Source organism: Eublepharis macularius, chromosome 14, assembly GCF_028583425.1.
Source record: "Eublepharis macularius isolate TG4126 chromosome 14, MPM_Emac_v1.0, whole genome shotgun sequence".
NCBI lineage: Eukaryota > Metazoa > Chordata > Lepidosauria > Squamata > Eublepharidae > Eublepharis > Eublepharis macularius.
In genome coordinates this window covers 2,855,906-2,871,534 of record NC_072803.1, presented here as the reverse complement: position 1 = coordinate 2,871,534, position 15,629 = coordinate 2,855,906, and the positions used below count along the sequence as shown (strand labels likewise).

Genomic DNA, 15,629 nt, shown 5'->3' with positions numbered 1-15,629 from the left:
GAAAGCCCTGATTAGAGCATATTATACTCAGCAATATACATGTATGCTAGTGAATTTTTCTGAACGCGTATGAACTTTGCTGTAGTTTTTTCTAAGTTGTATAACCACACAGGTGTACTTTCATCTTTGACAGCTCATTAAAAATAGCGGACGTTTCAGGACAAATGTTTTCTAATCATAGAATAGATGAATGATGATATACTCATTTAACTTTTCCTGTCATTTTTCCTGATTTATAGTTTTTATCTTGCAACTGGGCATAGTGTCAACTTTTGGCTAATTATATCACGAGATTGAAAATATGAAAAATTAATTACGTCTTAAACCAAGCATAGATTATCCATGCTATCACATGAAAAAGATCTTAGATTTCTGTATAAGATAACCTATAAAAGTGCCATCTGAGATAGCAAATCAGAGTTCTGGCTAAAATCAATCTCATGAAGACTTTGGTGAGAATTTTACCATTGTAATATATACTATGGGAATCTTAACGCGTTTCTTATACAATCTGCTTGTTTTAAATTTAAGAGTTAATTCAGAAATAGTAGGAAACCTAATTCTTATTGCGTTTGTGTTCCATTTTTGTAGGATTTAGATTAATAAGCATTTATGTTTTGATTTCATGCTTATTTTAAAAAATTAGAGTTTGTTTTAATAAAACAAAACTTTAAACTCTAAAAGGAATCTTTGTGTCTTGTGGGGCGAATGTTGCAACGAGAACCCTATAAATAATTCTGTACTGACAAGCAGCCTCGTTTTAAGAGGGAGTGCTGTTTTCCAGGTCTGAAAGCTGTTCAGGAATACAGATAAGACTTCTGGAATGGTGGCAATTTTTCTATCTGCTTACTGTCTCATTTCCTGGGATGCCTGTCCAAGACCTCAGAAATAAAGCACTCCGGAGTGCTGGCTCACGGGGTCAGTTTTCCAAAGACACAGGGGAATCTGGAACTACAAGATACACACTTTTTCAAAGGAATGTTCCATTCTTGGCAGGGAGCAAATCTACCTGAGTGGAAACCCAACCGGGACGATGGAATCTTTTTGCTTGTGGTCCTTTAATCCAAGCAGTTCTGCAAAGGGGCACCCGGACGCTTCGTCTACACAGCCCTGAATGAGCCAACCATTGACTACGGGTTCCAGAGATTGCAGAAAGTTATCCCACGACACCCTGGGGACCCTGAACGTTTACCCAAGGAAGTGCTACTCAAGAGGGCGGCTGACCTGGTGGAAGCGTTGTATGGAATGCCACACAACAACCAGGACATCATCCTGAAACGGGCAGCTGACATTGCCGAGGCCCTGTACAGCGTCCCTCGCAACCCCAACCAGCTGACCTCCCTGGCTGGGAACCACGCCCACTCAGGCATGATGGGCGTCAACTCCTTTGGGAGCCAGCTGGCCATCAATATCAGCGACTCCCAGGGCTCGGAGCAAGATAGCCAGATGGTTTTGCATCCTCTTTACTGTGGTCCTGGCAAAATGTGGCTTCAAAGGGCAAGAGAGCAGCAGCCGGTTGCCGGAAGTTCTCCAGCCAGCAGGATCAGGCATCGAGATGAGGACACAGACTGGCCTGCAAGTCCAGAAGGCCGGGAGCTGGAGGCCCAGTGGTGCAGCACAGACAAAGGATACACACGCAACACAAGCAGCATCTCGCCGCGAGGTTACGTGCCCAGCTCCACCCCACAACAGAGCAGCTATAACACCATCACGTCCAGCATGAATGGTTACGCGGGGACTGCCATGACTAGCCTCGGGGTGCCCGGGTCGCCCAGCTTCCTCAATGGCTCCACTGCCAACTCCCCCTATGCTATCATACCATCCAGCCCCCCACTGGGAGCCTCCTCCATCGCCAGCTCCTCCACACCGGCAGGCGTCTTCTCCTTCTCTCCCGTCAACATGAACTCCGCCGTCAAGCAAAAAAGTGCTTTTGCCCCCGTAGTCCGGCCGCAAGCCTCCCCGCCCCCTACCTGCACCAGCGCCAACGGCAACAGCCTCCAAGCCTTGTCCGGTCTCATCGTACCACCCATGTGAGCCAGGGACGCCTACTGAGCCTTCAGGAAGAATGGAGCAATGGACTGGCGTCCCCCCCTGGCCCTTGGACTGAAAAAGCATGGGCATTGCTTATGAGATAAGAGCTCCTGGAGCACCCCAGCTCCTTCTGACTCGGCTGCATGATTTACAAGAGGCTCCCCCTTCTGGTGGGAGGCTGAAATGTAGCCGGAGAAGCCCAGGAAGGTGATCTTCATCCACAAACCGTGAATTGTGGGGGGTGGGCTTCGTCCTCAAGGAGGATAGTGATGTTGGGGCTAGGGTGAGAGTGTTGGAGGGGGGACTTGGCACTGTCATCCTTCCCTCCCAGGAGTTTCTTTTGCATCCTGCACCATTTCTCGCTGCTTTGGTTAAAGGACCACAAGCAAAAAGATTCCATCGTCCCGGTTGGGTTTCCACTCAGGTAGATTTGCTCCCTGCCAAGAATGGAACATTCCTTTGAAAAAGTGTGTGTCTTGTAGTTCCAGATTTCCCTGTGTCTTTGGAAAACTGACCCCGTGAGCCAGCACTCCGGAGTGCTTTATTCCTGAGGTCTTGGACAGGCATCCCAGGAAATGAGACAGTAAGGAATACAGATAAAATCTTTAGACTGAACAGAGGAAGCCTTAATTAGATGCAATTAACAATCCATTCCACCATCTAAGATCTGCCTCCTCCCCAGTCCTGCTCTCTCTGGGCCAAGCTACAAGTGACGAATGACACTTGCCTGGCAAGTGAACAGACTCATGTGTATTCCTCCCTTGATCAAGTGGAGCGCAAGAGAATGGCAAGTGAACAGGGAGGAATACACGTAAGTCTGTTCACTTGCCAAGCAAGTGTCATTCGTCACTTGTAGCTTGGCCCTCTGTGCCCGCCATCAAGGGTGCTGTGGGAGGCAACCAGAGATGGGGATTTTCCAGTGGTCGTTCCTTCCTCCTGGACTTCCCCCTGCTTCAGGCTTGCCTGGTGCCTACCTTGTTTTCCTTTAGGCACCAGTCCAAAATGTTTAGCTTCACTCGTGTTTTAACTAAGGGTTAATCTGAAAGATGGAATATGGTGCAAAGTTGAGCACTGACAGTGCGTCCTCGCCTGCTGGCTGGATAGACTCCATGTTCTGTCACTTGTCTCTGCATAGAAGGAGCCTCTTATAGGAGCTTAGTAAATCTGGCTGACGGCTCTGGTTTGCTCCTGAGAACAGAATGCAAAAAGATGACTGTTAATTCTCTCCTGTTTAAATGGTTTAATCCAGACCTCCTCTCTGGAGCCAGCCCAAGATGTTAGCATAGGAATCAAGAAGACAATCTCACTGCTTGCCTCCTTAAAGGAGGGGAAAGAAATGTTCTGTTTGCACAGCCGGGGAGCATGCAGGGGGGTGGCCTGAAATGTGTGTGTGTTGGGGATGGTAAGCGTAGTGTCATGTGGCCCTCTTAGTGTCACGTGGCCCTCTCTTCCTTCAGAGGGAAGAAGTTCCCTGGCCAGCCATGCGGCTGTTTCCTTTGAATGAGAGAGCGCTCGATGTTCGTGGAGCTGCCTTTTGTAGAATTGGCCTTATTTACCAATACATAGCTGGGCATCACAGGCCAGGAGGCACTTCTGTGAGGTGGCAGAAGACAGATGGCAGAAGACAAAGATGGCTTTGTCCTTGTATCAGACTCTCAGAGGGAACCCTGCAGCCTGAGTTTATCTCTTTGTACGTCAAGAAAACAGGATCCCAAATGACGTCCTTTCGTCCCTTTAGCATCCAAACAGCCCCACTGCTGCCCTGCCCAGTTTCCTGCTTCTGACAAAGTTCAATAACTAGTTTATCTTAATTGTTTTTCACTTCTTTTCCAACATCCACAACATGCACATCCCCCTGTTGCATCCCCCTCTGTGGCACCCCCTGCCAATTTGGTGCTCAAAGGACTTGGGCTGGGAACTGTTTCAGCCTTGGATCCAAACTGCTGTCAGTCCTGCAGGGGGGTGGTAGCACGGGAGGAGGAGACTTGGGACATGTCATCCCTGAGCTGGTATGTGATGAAAAGCAGAGAAAAGGAGAAAGGTGAGGCAGCCCTTGGGATGCAGAATGCTATGGTATAGCCCAGTATCATCAGATCTCGGAAGTCAAGCAGGATTGGTGCTTGGATGGGGAACCACCAAGGAAGACTCTACTGGGGAAGGCAACGGCAAACTGCCCCTGCTTCTCACTTGCAATGACAGCCTGTCAAGACTCTGCTGTAAGGACATCAGAATCTGAGGTGGGAGCGCCCTCCAGGTTGGACTCTCAGTCTGGCAAGCCACTGGACAGGCCTCAGACTTGAGGAGGAGGGGGGTATACAACACCCTCACTCCCGCTCTCCCCTGCCATGCTGCTCCAGCCTCCTCCTCCCTCTCCCTCACTCTGGCACACTTTCACTTCCTTTCACTCCCACTCTCTCTCCGCTTTCTTCTGCAACTTGGCTCACTTCCTCCTTGACGTGACCCAGTGGCCTGCTTTTATGGAGGCGCCCTAGGCAGGCCCTGCGCCCCTCCCTCCAGGCTCTTATTCATGGGAACACCGCCTGGGCGACAAGTGCCATTTCTGTATGCTTCCCATTCCTCCCCCTGCTACCCTGAAATCCTTCTCTGCGGACTAATCTGACCACCTGGATCCATGCCATGATGTTTTGGCACCTGAAAAAGTGCGGAGGAGGGAGAAAGCCTGGGGAGGGCTGGTGGGAGGGGGTGGTTAGGAAGGGCTGGCAGATGGGGGGCAAGGGGGGTCTGGGGAGAGGTGAAAAGCAGGAGGGGACTGGGGAGGGATGGCAGGTAGAGGGGCAAGGGAGTCTGGGGAGGGCTGAGAGGCAGGAGGGGTCTGGGGAGGGATGGCAGGTAAGGAGGCAGTGGTGGTTCGGGGAGGGCTCAGAGGCAGGAGGGGTGTGGGGAGGAATGGCAGGTAGGGTGGCAGTGGGGGTTTGGGGAGGGCTCAGAGGCAGGTGGGGTGTGGGGAGGAATGGCAGGTAAGGAGGCAATGGGGTTTGGGGAGGGCTGAGAGGCAGGTGAGGTGTGGGGAGGAATGGCAGGTAGGGTGGCAGTGGGGTTTGGGGAGGGCTGAGAGGCAGGTGAGGTGTGGGGAGGAATGGCAGGTAGGGTGGCAGTGGGGGTTTGGGGAGGGCTCAGAGGCAGGTGGGGTGTGGGGAGGAATGGCAGGTAAGGAGGCAGTGGGATTTGGGGAGGGTGGAGAAGCAGGAGGGGTCTGGGGAGGGATGGCAGGTAGGGAGGCAATGGGGGTTTGGGGAAGGTGGAAAGGCAGGAAGAGTGTGGGGCGGGATGGCAGGTAGGAAGGGCAAGAGTGGTTTGTGGAGGGTGGAGAAGCAGGAGGGGTCTGGGAAGGGCTGGAAGGTGGGGTGTGGAGCCAGGGAGGGAGGGCAGAGTGGGTTCGCTCTTCCCTCCACATGCCTGGCTCCAGTGCACCTTGCAGGGCAGTGGGTGCATTGCTCACGCCCCATCACCCTGTCCCTGCTGAGAGTGCCGTGGCACGGCTCAGCAGGGCTCCGAGGGCAACGGGCGCTTCGCCTGCCAGGGCCCCATTGAGAGCAGCACGGCTCGGCAGGGCTCTGAGGGCGATGGGCATTTTGCCTGCCTGGGCCCCGTCGAGAGCGGTGCGGCTCGGCAGGGCTCTGAGGGCAACGGGCATTTTGCCTGCCCGGGCCCCGCCAAGAGTGCACCAGCACGGCTTGGTGGGGCTCTGAGGGGGATGGGTGCTTCGTCCCGTCGCCCGGGCTGCAATGGGGCTTGAGCGTGTTGCTCTTCCTGTGCCGCCCTCTTCCTCCAGCTGGGCTAGCTAGCCCGCGCCCTCCATTGGCGGCCTTCCCTGGCGCCCTTTTATGGTGGTGCGCCCCATGCAGGCGCACCAGCATAAATATGCATCGTCAAGAAGACGCTAATGGAATTATATAGTAAGATTATAATATTGGCCGTTTTATTTTCAATCCGTTTCCTAATCAACCCAGCATACAATTTGTCTTTTTCACCATTGGGGCAAAATGGTCTGACACTTTCATTGAGCTATCCACTACAACCCCTAGGTTTCTTTCCCTCCCAGTCTCAGCAGGTTCAGACCCCATTAATATATACTTGAAATCAGGGCTTTTTTTCTGGGAAAAGAGGTGGTGGAACTCAGTGGGCATCCCCACCTGGTGAGGCATTCCTCACTTCCTACATGAAAATCTTTCTCTGTTTATCCCACCACTTTTGGTGCTCTTTGGGGGCAATCCATCACCTAGCTTTTTTTGGGGTTCATTACTCTGAATTAGCCACATGACAGGAACCTATTTTGGGCTAAAGATAACTTAACCTGGGTACGAATAGAACACTGGGATTATGCAGATGAGAATGGTTTTACTGGACTGTCACAAGTAATTTGCTCCACATCGTTATCATTTGAATACTTCTGTATCTCAGTCTTGTTTCACTTTCCCATTTTGTAGTCTGCATTCTGGAGAAGGTAATAAAATTATCTGCCTCCTTCCTCTCTTTCCTTCTTTGGTTGATTTATTGTGCTAGACAGAGAACTGTGTATGCAACAGGCTCAAATGGTCCCTTTTTGTCTTGGGACTCATGTTCTAGTTTGACACATGTGGGGGATTCTTTTTACTTGCCGGGGACTTTGTATGCAACAGGCTCAAATGATCCCTTTTTGTCTTGGGACTCATGTTCTAGTTTGACACATGTGGGGGATTCTTTTTACTTGCCGGGGACTTTGTATGCAACAGGCTCAAATGGTCCCTTTTTGTCTTGGGACTCATGTTCTAGTTTGACACATGTGGGGGATTCTTTTTACTTGCCGGGAACTTTGTATGCAACACGCTCAAATGATCCCTTTTTGTCTTGGGACTCATGTTCTAGTTTGACACGTGGGGGATTCTTTATACTTGCCTGACCTGACATGAGGGCCAATTTGGGTAACAGTGGTACATTCTTTTTACTGTTTGTTCCAAATCCAGGCAGATGGTTCATGTTGACAGCCTGTGAGCGGTTCGAATTCCCTGGGCTATCTCAACTGGAAATCCCCTTCATACCTGGTTGAGATACAGGCCAGGATCCTGCATCAGTTGAGGGACCTGAGAAAGTAACACTGAGAATTCCAATTTCACAGTTCTCTTTTAAAACTCTAATGGCCAAATTATTGACATAACGAGGAACTTCTTCAAATTTTTCCTCAGTTCATCCCCTAATGAGCCTATGATTAGAACATCATCAAAATATGGTATAGCACTAGGAATTCTAAAAAACAGACTGATGGAGTGTTTCTGAAGCAACGGCAATTTCAACCGGGTAGTGCTTAACCTGGGAAAATGATGACCGTTTGGACAAACACAGCAACAGCATTGACAGGAAGCTTTTGATATTCTTCCACATGCCCATAAAAGGATGCTTATTTTGGGTGATCTTCATTGTCATTACACAATGTAGACATCAAATGATCTTGGGCACATTGCTTGCAACACATCCAAGAAATTACCTGCATGAAAGGACTGGAGACTGTCTAGTGGCTTGAAATTGGCACAGACAATAAAAGGATTGTATATAAATAACAACAACGTTCAATTTATATATCACCATTAAGGACAACTTAACACCCATTTGTAACAGTTTACAAAGTGTGTTTTTATTATCCTCACAAAAGTCACCCTGAGAGGTGGGTGGAGCTGAAAGAGCTCCAAGAAGCTGTGACTGACCCAATGTCACCCAGCTGGCTTCAAGCAGAGGAGTGGGGAATCGAATGGATGATAAGGGTGGCCCCTTCATTACCTGCAGCCTGATGTGACCTTGTGATGCAGGTGCCTGGCTGGCTCCCCCAGGCTCAGGACCATCCACACCTAACTGCAGCCACGAGAGGAAGATCAAAGCCAGGCTGGGACAGAGTTGAACTCATAAACTGGGAGGCCATTCCCCCCCCCACCTTTCTGATCTGCACCTCTGATTGGCTGGCTCAGCTTCCCTGGACATATCTCAGCTGTCAGAAGGCTGCTGAAGCCACAGAGCACCTCCAATGGGTGATCAAACTTTATAGGAACAGGATCATTTCCCCTGCTCTTTTAAAATTAAATTTAATTAGAATCTAGGACTTTAGGGAAGGACCCTAAAAAAGTAAATGTAACTGAATTGGGGGAGGGATGATAGGAGAACACATAAATAAGAACATGAGCTTGAAGGGAAAGCCTTTGGTTGGATAAGGAGAGCTGCAGAGATAGGACAGAGAAAATCTTAGAACTAGACAGTGAAGAACTATAGAGCTATTATGGCAGTACTCTTCACTGAAAAAGACCTCTATGCTCAGCATTTTGACCCCAAAAAATTCCTGGAAATATATTTTACCTTTCATCCTGAGAAAGAAGACATAAATGCCCTTATAGGTTTTGCTCTTAAAAATCTTCACAAGGCATTCCATTCAGGTAAGTGTTGATGTCTTTTGTCGCTTCCAGAGCTTTTGTGCAACCGGCTGCACAAAATCTCTCCATTTCATTATGGACAGAGGTGCCAATTTTTCTGCTGACCTCTGTAGCAGGGCCATAGTCTTGTGATATGCACTCATGACAGAGTTGCGAACTAGCCTGGAGAAAAAAGGTTCCATCCTTTTGATATGATTGGAAACGGGCAGGTGAAGCTTTTTATGGTATGGGGGTAAAATATCATCTGGTAAAGAACATTGCACTGAGGCTGAGTTCAAGGGACAGAGTGCATTCCTCAAGCATGGTTGCCAACCTTACTCCCGAAAGCACTGCCTGCCAATTGCATCATACCAACTTGCTTTTAAGGGCACAAGAGCAGAGTTGGTTTTTCCAGGCCAGTTGGTAACCTCAGTTAGTTACTTCTAAAGAGGCTGAGTTTGCCCTCTTGCAATATTCAGGTTCCTCTGATCCAGGTAACCCAATTTTCATATTCAAAGCAAGGGGAGTAGCCAGCCAGGTAAGTGGTGGCAGGGGGCAGAGGGTGAAAGCCCCCACCAGGGGAATGGGATACCTATTCCCAGCTCTTGGAGCCAAATCTCATGTCATATTGGAAAAGCAGGATCAAATCCCACAATGTACTTTTTGCCTCTGGAAGCATGTCCAGTTGGTAGGTCTTGACAGGTATCTATGGCATGCTAAAAAAAACCTGAGACTAATTCTGCCCTCAGTATCAATATCTACTTGACACCCACACAAAGGCTGTTACAAGCCCAGCTAAGTGAAAAGAAGCTCTGTAGGGTTAGCACGTTGACCAACTGTGTATTGCAATGCAGGTGGCATTAAAGGAGACACCCTGATTGATATTGAAAGTGGACCCACCATCTACCAGTTCCTCTCTGCCTGTGAATGCTTCCGAGAGATCATCGCCACAGGTTATATGGACGGGCTCCGGGAGGAACTGCAGCAATGGCTGAGGAAGGAGCCGGGAGTTTTCAACTGGGGTTCAGTAGGGAAGTACGTCTGCGAGTTGGAAGGGGACAGGTATGGCAAACGAGCCCCCTCTGGCTTCCTCCTCTGGTCCATCAATTCTCTCTCCTCTCTCCTGCTCTGGGTTTTTCTTCTCCTTTCTCCTGTCATGCCCACTCCCGGCTCTCTTGGCCTGCAGTTGAGTAGGCCTTGACGCCAGAGGAGGTTCTGACTCCCAAGGTGGCTTTTACCTCAGAGCAAAGCTACAAGTGACTTTCTTCACGTGAAGAACACTAGATTTTTCTTGCAAGGTTACCTGGGAAGTGAAGTCCGAGTGGTCCTTCCCCTCTCTGTTAGAATCGCTGCCTGAAGAGTCACAAGAGGGCTTCGTTTAGGGGCTGGCCGCTGCTCCTTTCCACCAGGGCGTCCTGCAGGCTGCCTGCTCCCAGGGAGCTACTCTGGAAGTGGCAGCGTCGGTGAAGTTTCAGCCGCAGTGACAGCAGAAGAATGTGCAGCAGATTCTTCCACTATTGCTGCGGCTGGAGCTTCACCAACACAGCGGCTTTCTCCAGAGCAGCTCCCTGGGAGCAGGCAGCCTGCAGGACGCCCTGGGAGAAAGTAGCAGCTGCCCACCCCAAAACGAAGCCCTCTTGTGGCTCTTCAGGCAGCGATTCTAACAGAGAAGGGAAGGACCACTCGGACTTCACTTTCCAGGTACCCTTGTGAGAAAAATCTAGTGTTCTCCACGTGACGAAAGTCACTTGTAATCACACTCCCTGAGGAAGCTCATGCCGGCAGTCTTTGGCCCTGTTCACCCTTCAGGTGCCCCCAGGGCCCACTGGTCTCTTCCTTCTTCCTCCTAGCTAATATGCAGCCTCTCGTGGGGGTGTTCCCAGGTCCCCCCATAGGGTTGCCAGTACAAGGCTGGCACCCAGTGAGAGACTTATTAATGGTGGGCCCTTCCTGCTGGCAACACACCAACATCACTGCAGTTGGCAACCCCAGAAGGAGCAAACAGAAGCAGCCATGTGGCGAACTGAGCAGCAAGAGGGCCGAAGCTCAGCGTATGCAGTAGAAAAGGAACACCTCAAAATCTGTTTACTGAGCATGTTTTTGTGAAGGCAGGGCAGTTTTGATAAGGGAATAACAGAAAACAAAGCATTCTGTTTTTTCCAAGATGGGAGAGAGGCCGAAAGGGAAACTACATGAATGCGCTGGCGGCGGACAGAATAAGCTGAGCAAACTAAGCTCCAATCCTCTGTCCTAAAGAGGCGGTGGTCCTTGATAGACTAAGGACTTGACCTGCATTTGTACATATTTACAACCTCTCTTGTGTTTCTGTAATCCATTTAGCAAGCAAAAAACTGATGTTGTGCTGGAGGGTGGAGAACCAGGAAGACAAAAACTTCATCCTCCTCTGGGGGAGTTATCTGCTCGAGCTCAGAACCACCTTGGTGGGCAGGGGCTAGTCTTGTCAGAAGGCAGGAGAACGAGGTTGCTGACCTCTTCTACAGCCCAAACATCCCAAGAGTGTCCCAACACCCATTATGGGTCCCAGGCTTTCCAGGTCCCCTCCCCCTCCGGGCAGGAGGCAGGAGACCTGGCACTCACATTTCTAGACAGCTCTGCTATGTGTACCCACACTCCCAAGCTATGTGATGACATCACTTCTGGGAAGTGACATCATCGTTCAGGTCCTCGTGCCACCCCTGGCAGGATTCCCATGCTCTGCAGTGGGTCAATTTCAGCCTGTTTGTGGTCCAAATCTGCCTGCTGCCGAGTGGGGAGCACTGCCAGGGTGGCACACCCCAGCCCTGGAGTGCTCCTGCACTTTGCAGCAGGCTGATTTTGACCCCAGATGGGCCTGACTCAGCCCACAGCAGAGTCTGAGAGCACAAATGGGAAAACTCCTGTGCTTCACAGCAGGCTATTTTAGGCCCCAAACAACCCTGATTCAGCCCATTGGTGGCCCAAACTGGGCTACTGTTGCGTGTGGATATGTGCCATGCCACCTGGGAGCATTCTCCTGTCTTTCCTCCCACCAGCCAATGATCTTTGCATGTGAATGGACTGCATAGAATCTCACCCCCATTAGCGAATCTACTCTGCTTCATAGTGCCCAAGTGAGAGCTTTGATGGATGGAGACAAAAAGGAGGGAGAGGAGAACACAAATTGCTCATTTCCTCTTGCACACAGAGTACAGTTGCCAACTCCAGGTTGAGAAATTCCAAGAGATTTGGGGGCCGGAGCCTGGGGAAGGCAGAATTTAGGAAGAGGAAGGAGCTAGGCAGGGATGTGATCCTACAGAGTCCACCTCTAAAGCTGCCATTTCCTCCAGGGAAAATGATTTCCTTAATTTTGAGATCAGTTGTAATTCCAACAGAACTCCAGCCCCAGACAGTCCTAATGTGAACACGCATCCACACACACACACAATCCAAACTCCCGGTGTTCAAGAGAGCCAGGAGAAAGCATGATGGGATTCATTTGAGATTAGCAACTTCTACTGGGATAAAGGACTCCCTATGAGAGGGGGTGTTAAAAACACATCTGGCCCCACTGGGCTCTCAACAGACAGAGGCGTAAGGGGGCTGGGCCAAGACGGTGGTTGTGGCAATCCACACTACAGAGGCAAGCTTCAGCAGTGAGCCCTGAGGTGTGGATGGCAACGGGGCAGGTCTGAATAAGGAGGAGTTCTGGTTACCAAGCTCCACTCTGACACCCCACAGTTTCTCAAGATCCTGTGATATGGGAATGTGTGGTCCAGCCCTAGACAGGAGGGACATCTAATGGAGATTTGGGGTGGGAGTCTTGTCCCATTCATCTTTGATTCTGTTCCAGAGAAAAGTGGATCCAAAAGGAAGAGAAGGTCCGAAAAGCCATCAAGCGAGTCCTGAAGTGTGACGTGACCCAGCCCAACCCTTTGGCCCCTCTGTCTCTCCCTCCAGCTGACTGCGTGCTCTCCACGTTGTTCCTGGAAGTGGCTTGCCCAGACTTGCCCACCTACCGCTCTGCCCTGAAGAACATCAGTTCCCTCGTAAAGCCTGGGGGGCACCTGGTCTTATTTGTTGCCCTGGAAGCAAATTTCTACATGGTTGGCCTGCAGCGGTTCTCTTGCCTCTTCTTAGATCAGAAAAGTGTAGAAGAAGCTGTGAAAGGGGCTGGCTTTGATATTGAGTGGCTAGAGGGGACCAAGGTCATCTTTCCACCAGCTTTGTCTGATGTTAAGGGGGAGTGTGTGCTGGTTGCCAGGAAACGCTGAAACAGGTGTGGTGGCGGTGGTAAATGGCTAGACTAGCCCATGTGCTGATTTCCCTTTTTATCATTATGCTTACACAATCCTCCTTTCCTTAAGAGGGAAGAAGTTTCTGGTCCAGCAATGTAGCTTTTGCCTTTGGATGAGAGCGCTTGATGCTTATGGAGTCTTTGTAAAGTTGGCTTAAGTGGAGGCCAAGAGACACTTTTGCTGGTTAGCAGAACTTCCTCCCCATATATCTTAGATACAGTAGCCACTTTCAGCTTGCGAAATTTCTGAAGATTTGAGTGGACCCTGGGGAGGATAGGAGGGTAGGGATCTCAGCCACCACTTTTAAAAAGTGGCCAATATATATTAGTTTCTAGCTCTCTGGAACAGAGGTGTATTTCCATGATAAGTTGCATATTTTAGAGAAGAGATCTGAGTTCTTTTATACTTCTTGGGTGTTGGCTTGCCCTTTTTTCATTTATCCCTGGTTCCTAGTATGTGATTTCTCATCACCTCTGTTTAGCTAGGTTCTTCCAACAAACTTCCCCAAAACAGCCACTCTGCTGTAAGATTTAATTCCATTCAAAGTGCTGGTTCTTACCTTTAAAGACCTCCACGGCTTGGAGCCAGGGTTCCTGAGGGACTTCCTTCTCCCATACGATCCAACTTGCCAGTGTCAGACATTTGGATTAGAGCCAGGGCTTTTTTTCAGCTGGAACGCGGTGGAACGGAGGTTCCGGCACCTCTTGAAAATGGTCACATGGCCGGTGGCCCCGCCCCTTGATCTTCAGACAGAGGGGAGTTGAGATTGCCCTCCACGCCGCTTGGCAGTGCAGAGGGCAATCTAAGCTCCCCTCTGTCTGGATATCAGGGGGCGGGGCCACTGGCCATGTGACCATTTTTGCCGAGGGCGATTTAAACTTTAAAAAACTCCCCCCTTGTTCCAGCTGACCTAAAGTGACATCATTGTGCGGTCCTAAGTTCCACCACCTCTTTCCCCCCCAAAAAAGCCTTGATTAGAGCATATTATACTCAGCAATATGCATGTATGCTTGTGAGTTTTTCTGAACTCGTATGAACTTTGCTGTAGTTTTTTCTAAGTTGTATAACCACACAGGTGTACTTTCATCTTTGACAGCTCATTAAAAATAGTGGATGTTTCAGGACAAATGTTTTCTAATCATAGAATAGATCAATGGTGATATACTCATTTAACTTTTCCTGTAATTTTTCCTGATTTATAGTTTTTATTTTGCAACTGGGCATAGTGTCAACTTTTGGCTAATTATATCATTGAAAATATGAATATCCATGCTATCACATGAAAAATATCTTAGATTTCTGTATAAGATAACCTATACAAGTGCCATCTGAGATAGCAAATTAGAGTTCTGGCTAAAATCAATCTCATGAAGACTTTGGTGAGAATTTTACCATTGTAATACATACTATGGGAATCTTAATGCGTTTCTTATACAATCTGCTTGTTTTAAACTTGAGTTAATTCAGAAATAGTAGGAAACCTAATTCTTATTGCGTTTGTGTCCCATCTTTGTAGGATTTAGATTAATAAGCATTTATGTTTTGATTTCATGCTTATTTTAAAAAATTAGAGTTTGTTTTAATAAAACAAAACTTTAAACTCTAAAAGGAATCTTTGTGTCTTGTGGGGTGAGTGTTGCAATGAGAACCCTATAAATAATTCTGTACTGACAAGCAGCCTCATTTTAAGAGGGAGTGCTGTTTTCCAGGTCTCAATTAAGGGTCACAGACCCCCCTTGCCCCTCACCTGCCATCCCTCCCCACACCCCTCCTGCCTCTCCACCCTCCCCAGACCCCCCTTGCCCTTCCTACCTGCCATCCCTCTCCAGACTCCTTCTGCTGCTCAGCCCTTCCCAGACCCCCCCACCAGCCCTCCCCAGCCCCAGCTCTCTAGAGCCCATTGTATTTATTTGCACAATTGGCTTTGTTTCTAGTTAAATATAAACACGCAATAAATGTCATCCTTTCTTCCCATATCAGATGATGAGTTAAGTGGTCAGTGGAATCCATTGGGCATTATCACAGATCCATTACAGGCCTTCTTTAGACCTTTGCCTTTCCCAGCCATTTCTGGGTTTCTCGCACTCGCCACAGTCTAGTCCCTCAAGCATCCCTCTTCCAAAGTCCAGTCTCTCCTCTTCAGTTTGCTATCTCACACACAAAGGCCAGGGCTCCCCCCGAAGCACCCTCCAACCCCTCCCTTCCTACCTGGAGGAATATTAGTGACCTCTGCCTAGGAGACTTCCGTGAGTCTGGAAGCCAGGACGGTTGGCTGCCACTCTTAAGATGCCAAAGTCTGTAATTAATGAAGATGCCCCACCCCTGTGAAAAAGGCCAGTTATGTGAGGGGAAATTCCTCACAAAAATTCATTCTTGGGGAGTCTCATAAGCCTCAAGGCTTTGACACCAGATGGCTCTGAAATAGTTTGTCAAATGGCATAGAGAACCAACCCACACTCAATGGCCCCAGCAGGGAAATCTCCCCCACCCCTGTGAGGCCACCACCAGACATCTGCAGCCCACCCACTGACTCTGCATCCAGTGTCTGATCTGCACAACTTCAGAAGTGCTGAGCACAAAACCCACATGACCCTGGCGAAGCAGTTCATGTTGAGGGTACACTGGCAAATTCCTCCGCTTTCTGACTGGTTGAAGAGAGACCCTGTCTTTCTCTGGAACCCCAGAAATAAGGACTAGCAAGAAGGGGGCCTTTGCCTGCTTCCAACTGGCCCTGGAATGCTTGGCCTGCCTTGCAAGGAAGTTTTGCATCCGCTGGAAACTCTGCTTTTATTTGTTTTCGTTCTCCAGTTTCCCGCTGTCTCTTTTGAAAGCTGGATTTTAGCCTCGAGACGCTTCCTTAGGCTCCACAAGCCCCCCCCCCACCCGCCCGCCCCAGCCAGCTGTTCATCTCACACCACTTCACCTGCAGGAA

General features: G+C 49.4%; 2 protein-coding genes across 2 annotated transcripts; both read left to right on the top strand.

The window, feature by feature from the left end:
• Nucleotides 1–440: 440 nt before the first annotated feature.
• On the top strand, nt 441–2,487 carry LOC129342282 (transcription factor COE3-like). The gene is made up of 3 exons (XM_054997969.1): nt 441–452; nt 1,069–1,441; nt 1,622–2,487. The coding sequence occupies exons 1-3, from the start codon at nt 441–443 to the stop codon at nt 2,032–2,034; spliced, it is 798 nt and encodes a 265-aa protein (XP_054853944.1). The 3' UTR covers nt 2,035–2,487.
• Nucleotides 2,488–8,209: 5,722 nt separating this feature from the next.
• LOC129342702 (nicotinamide N-methyltransferase-like) lies at nt 8,210–13,403 on the top strand. Its single transcript, XM_054998601.1, has 3 exons — nt 8,210–8,447; nt 9,278–9,485; nt 12,253–13,403. Exons 1-3 carry the CDS (start codon nt 8,294–8,296, stop codon nt 12,671–12,673), a joined length of 783 nt encoding a protein of 260 aa, XP_054854576.1. The 5' UTR covers nt 8,210–8,293; the 3' UTR covers nt 12,674–13,403.
• The last annotated feature ends 2,226 nt before the right edge of the window (nt 13,404–15,629 follow it).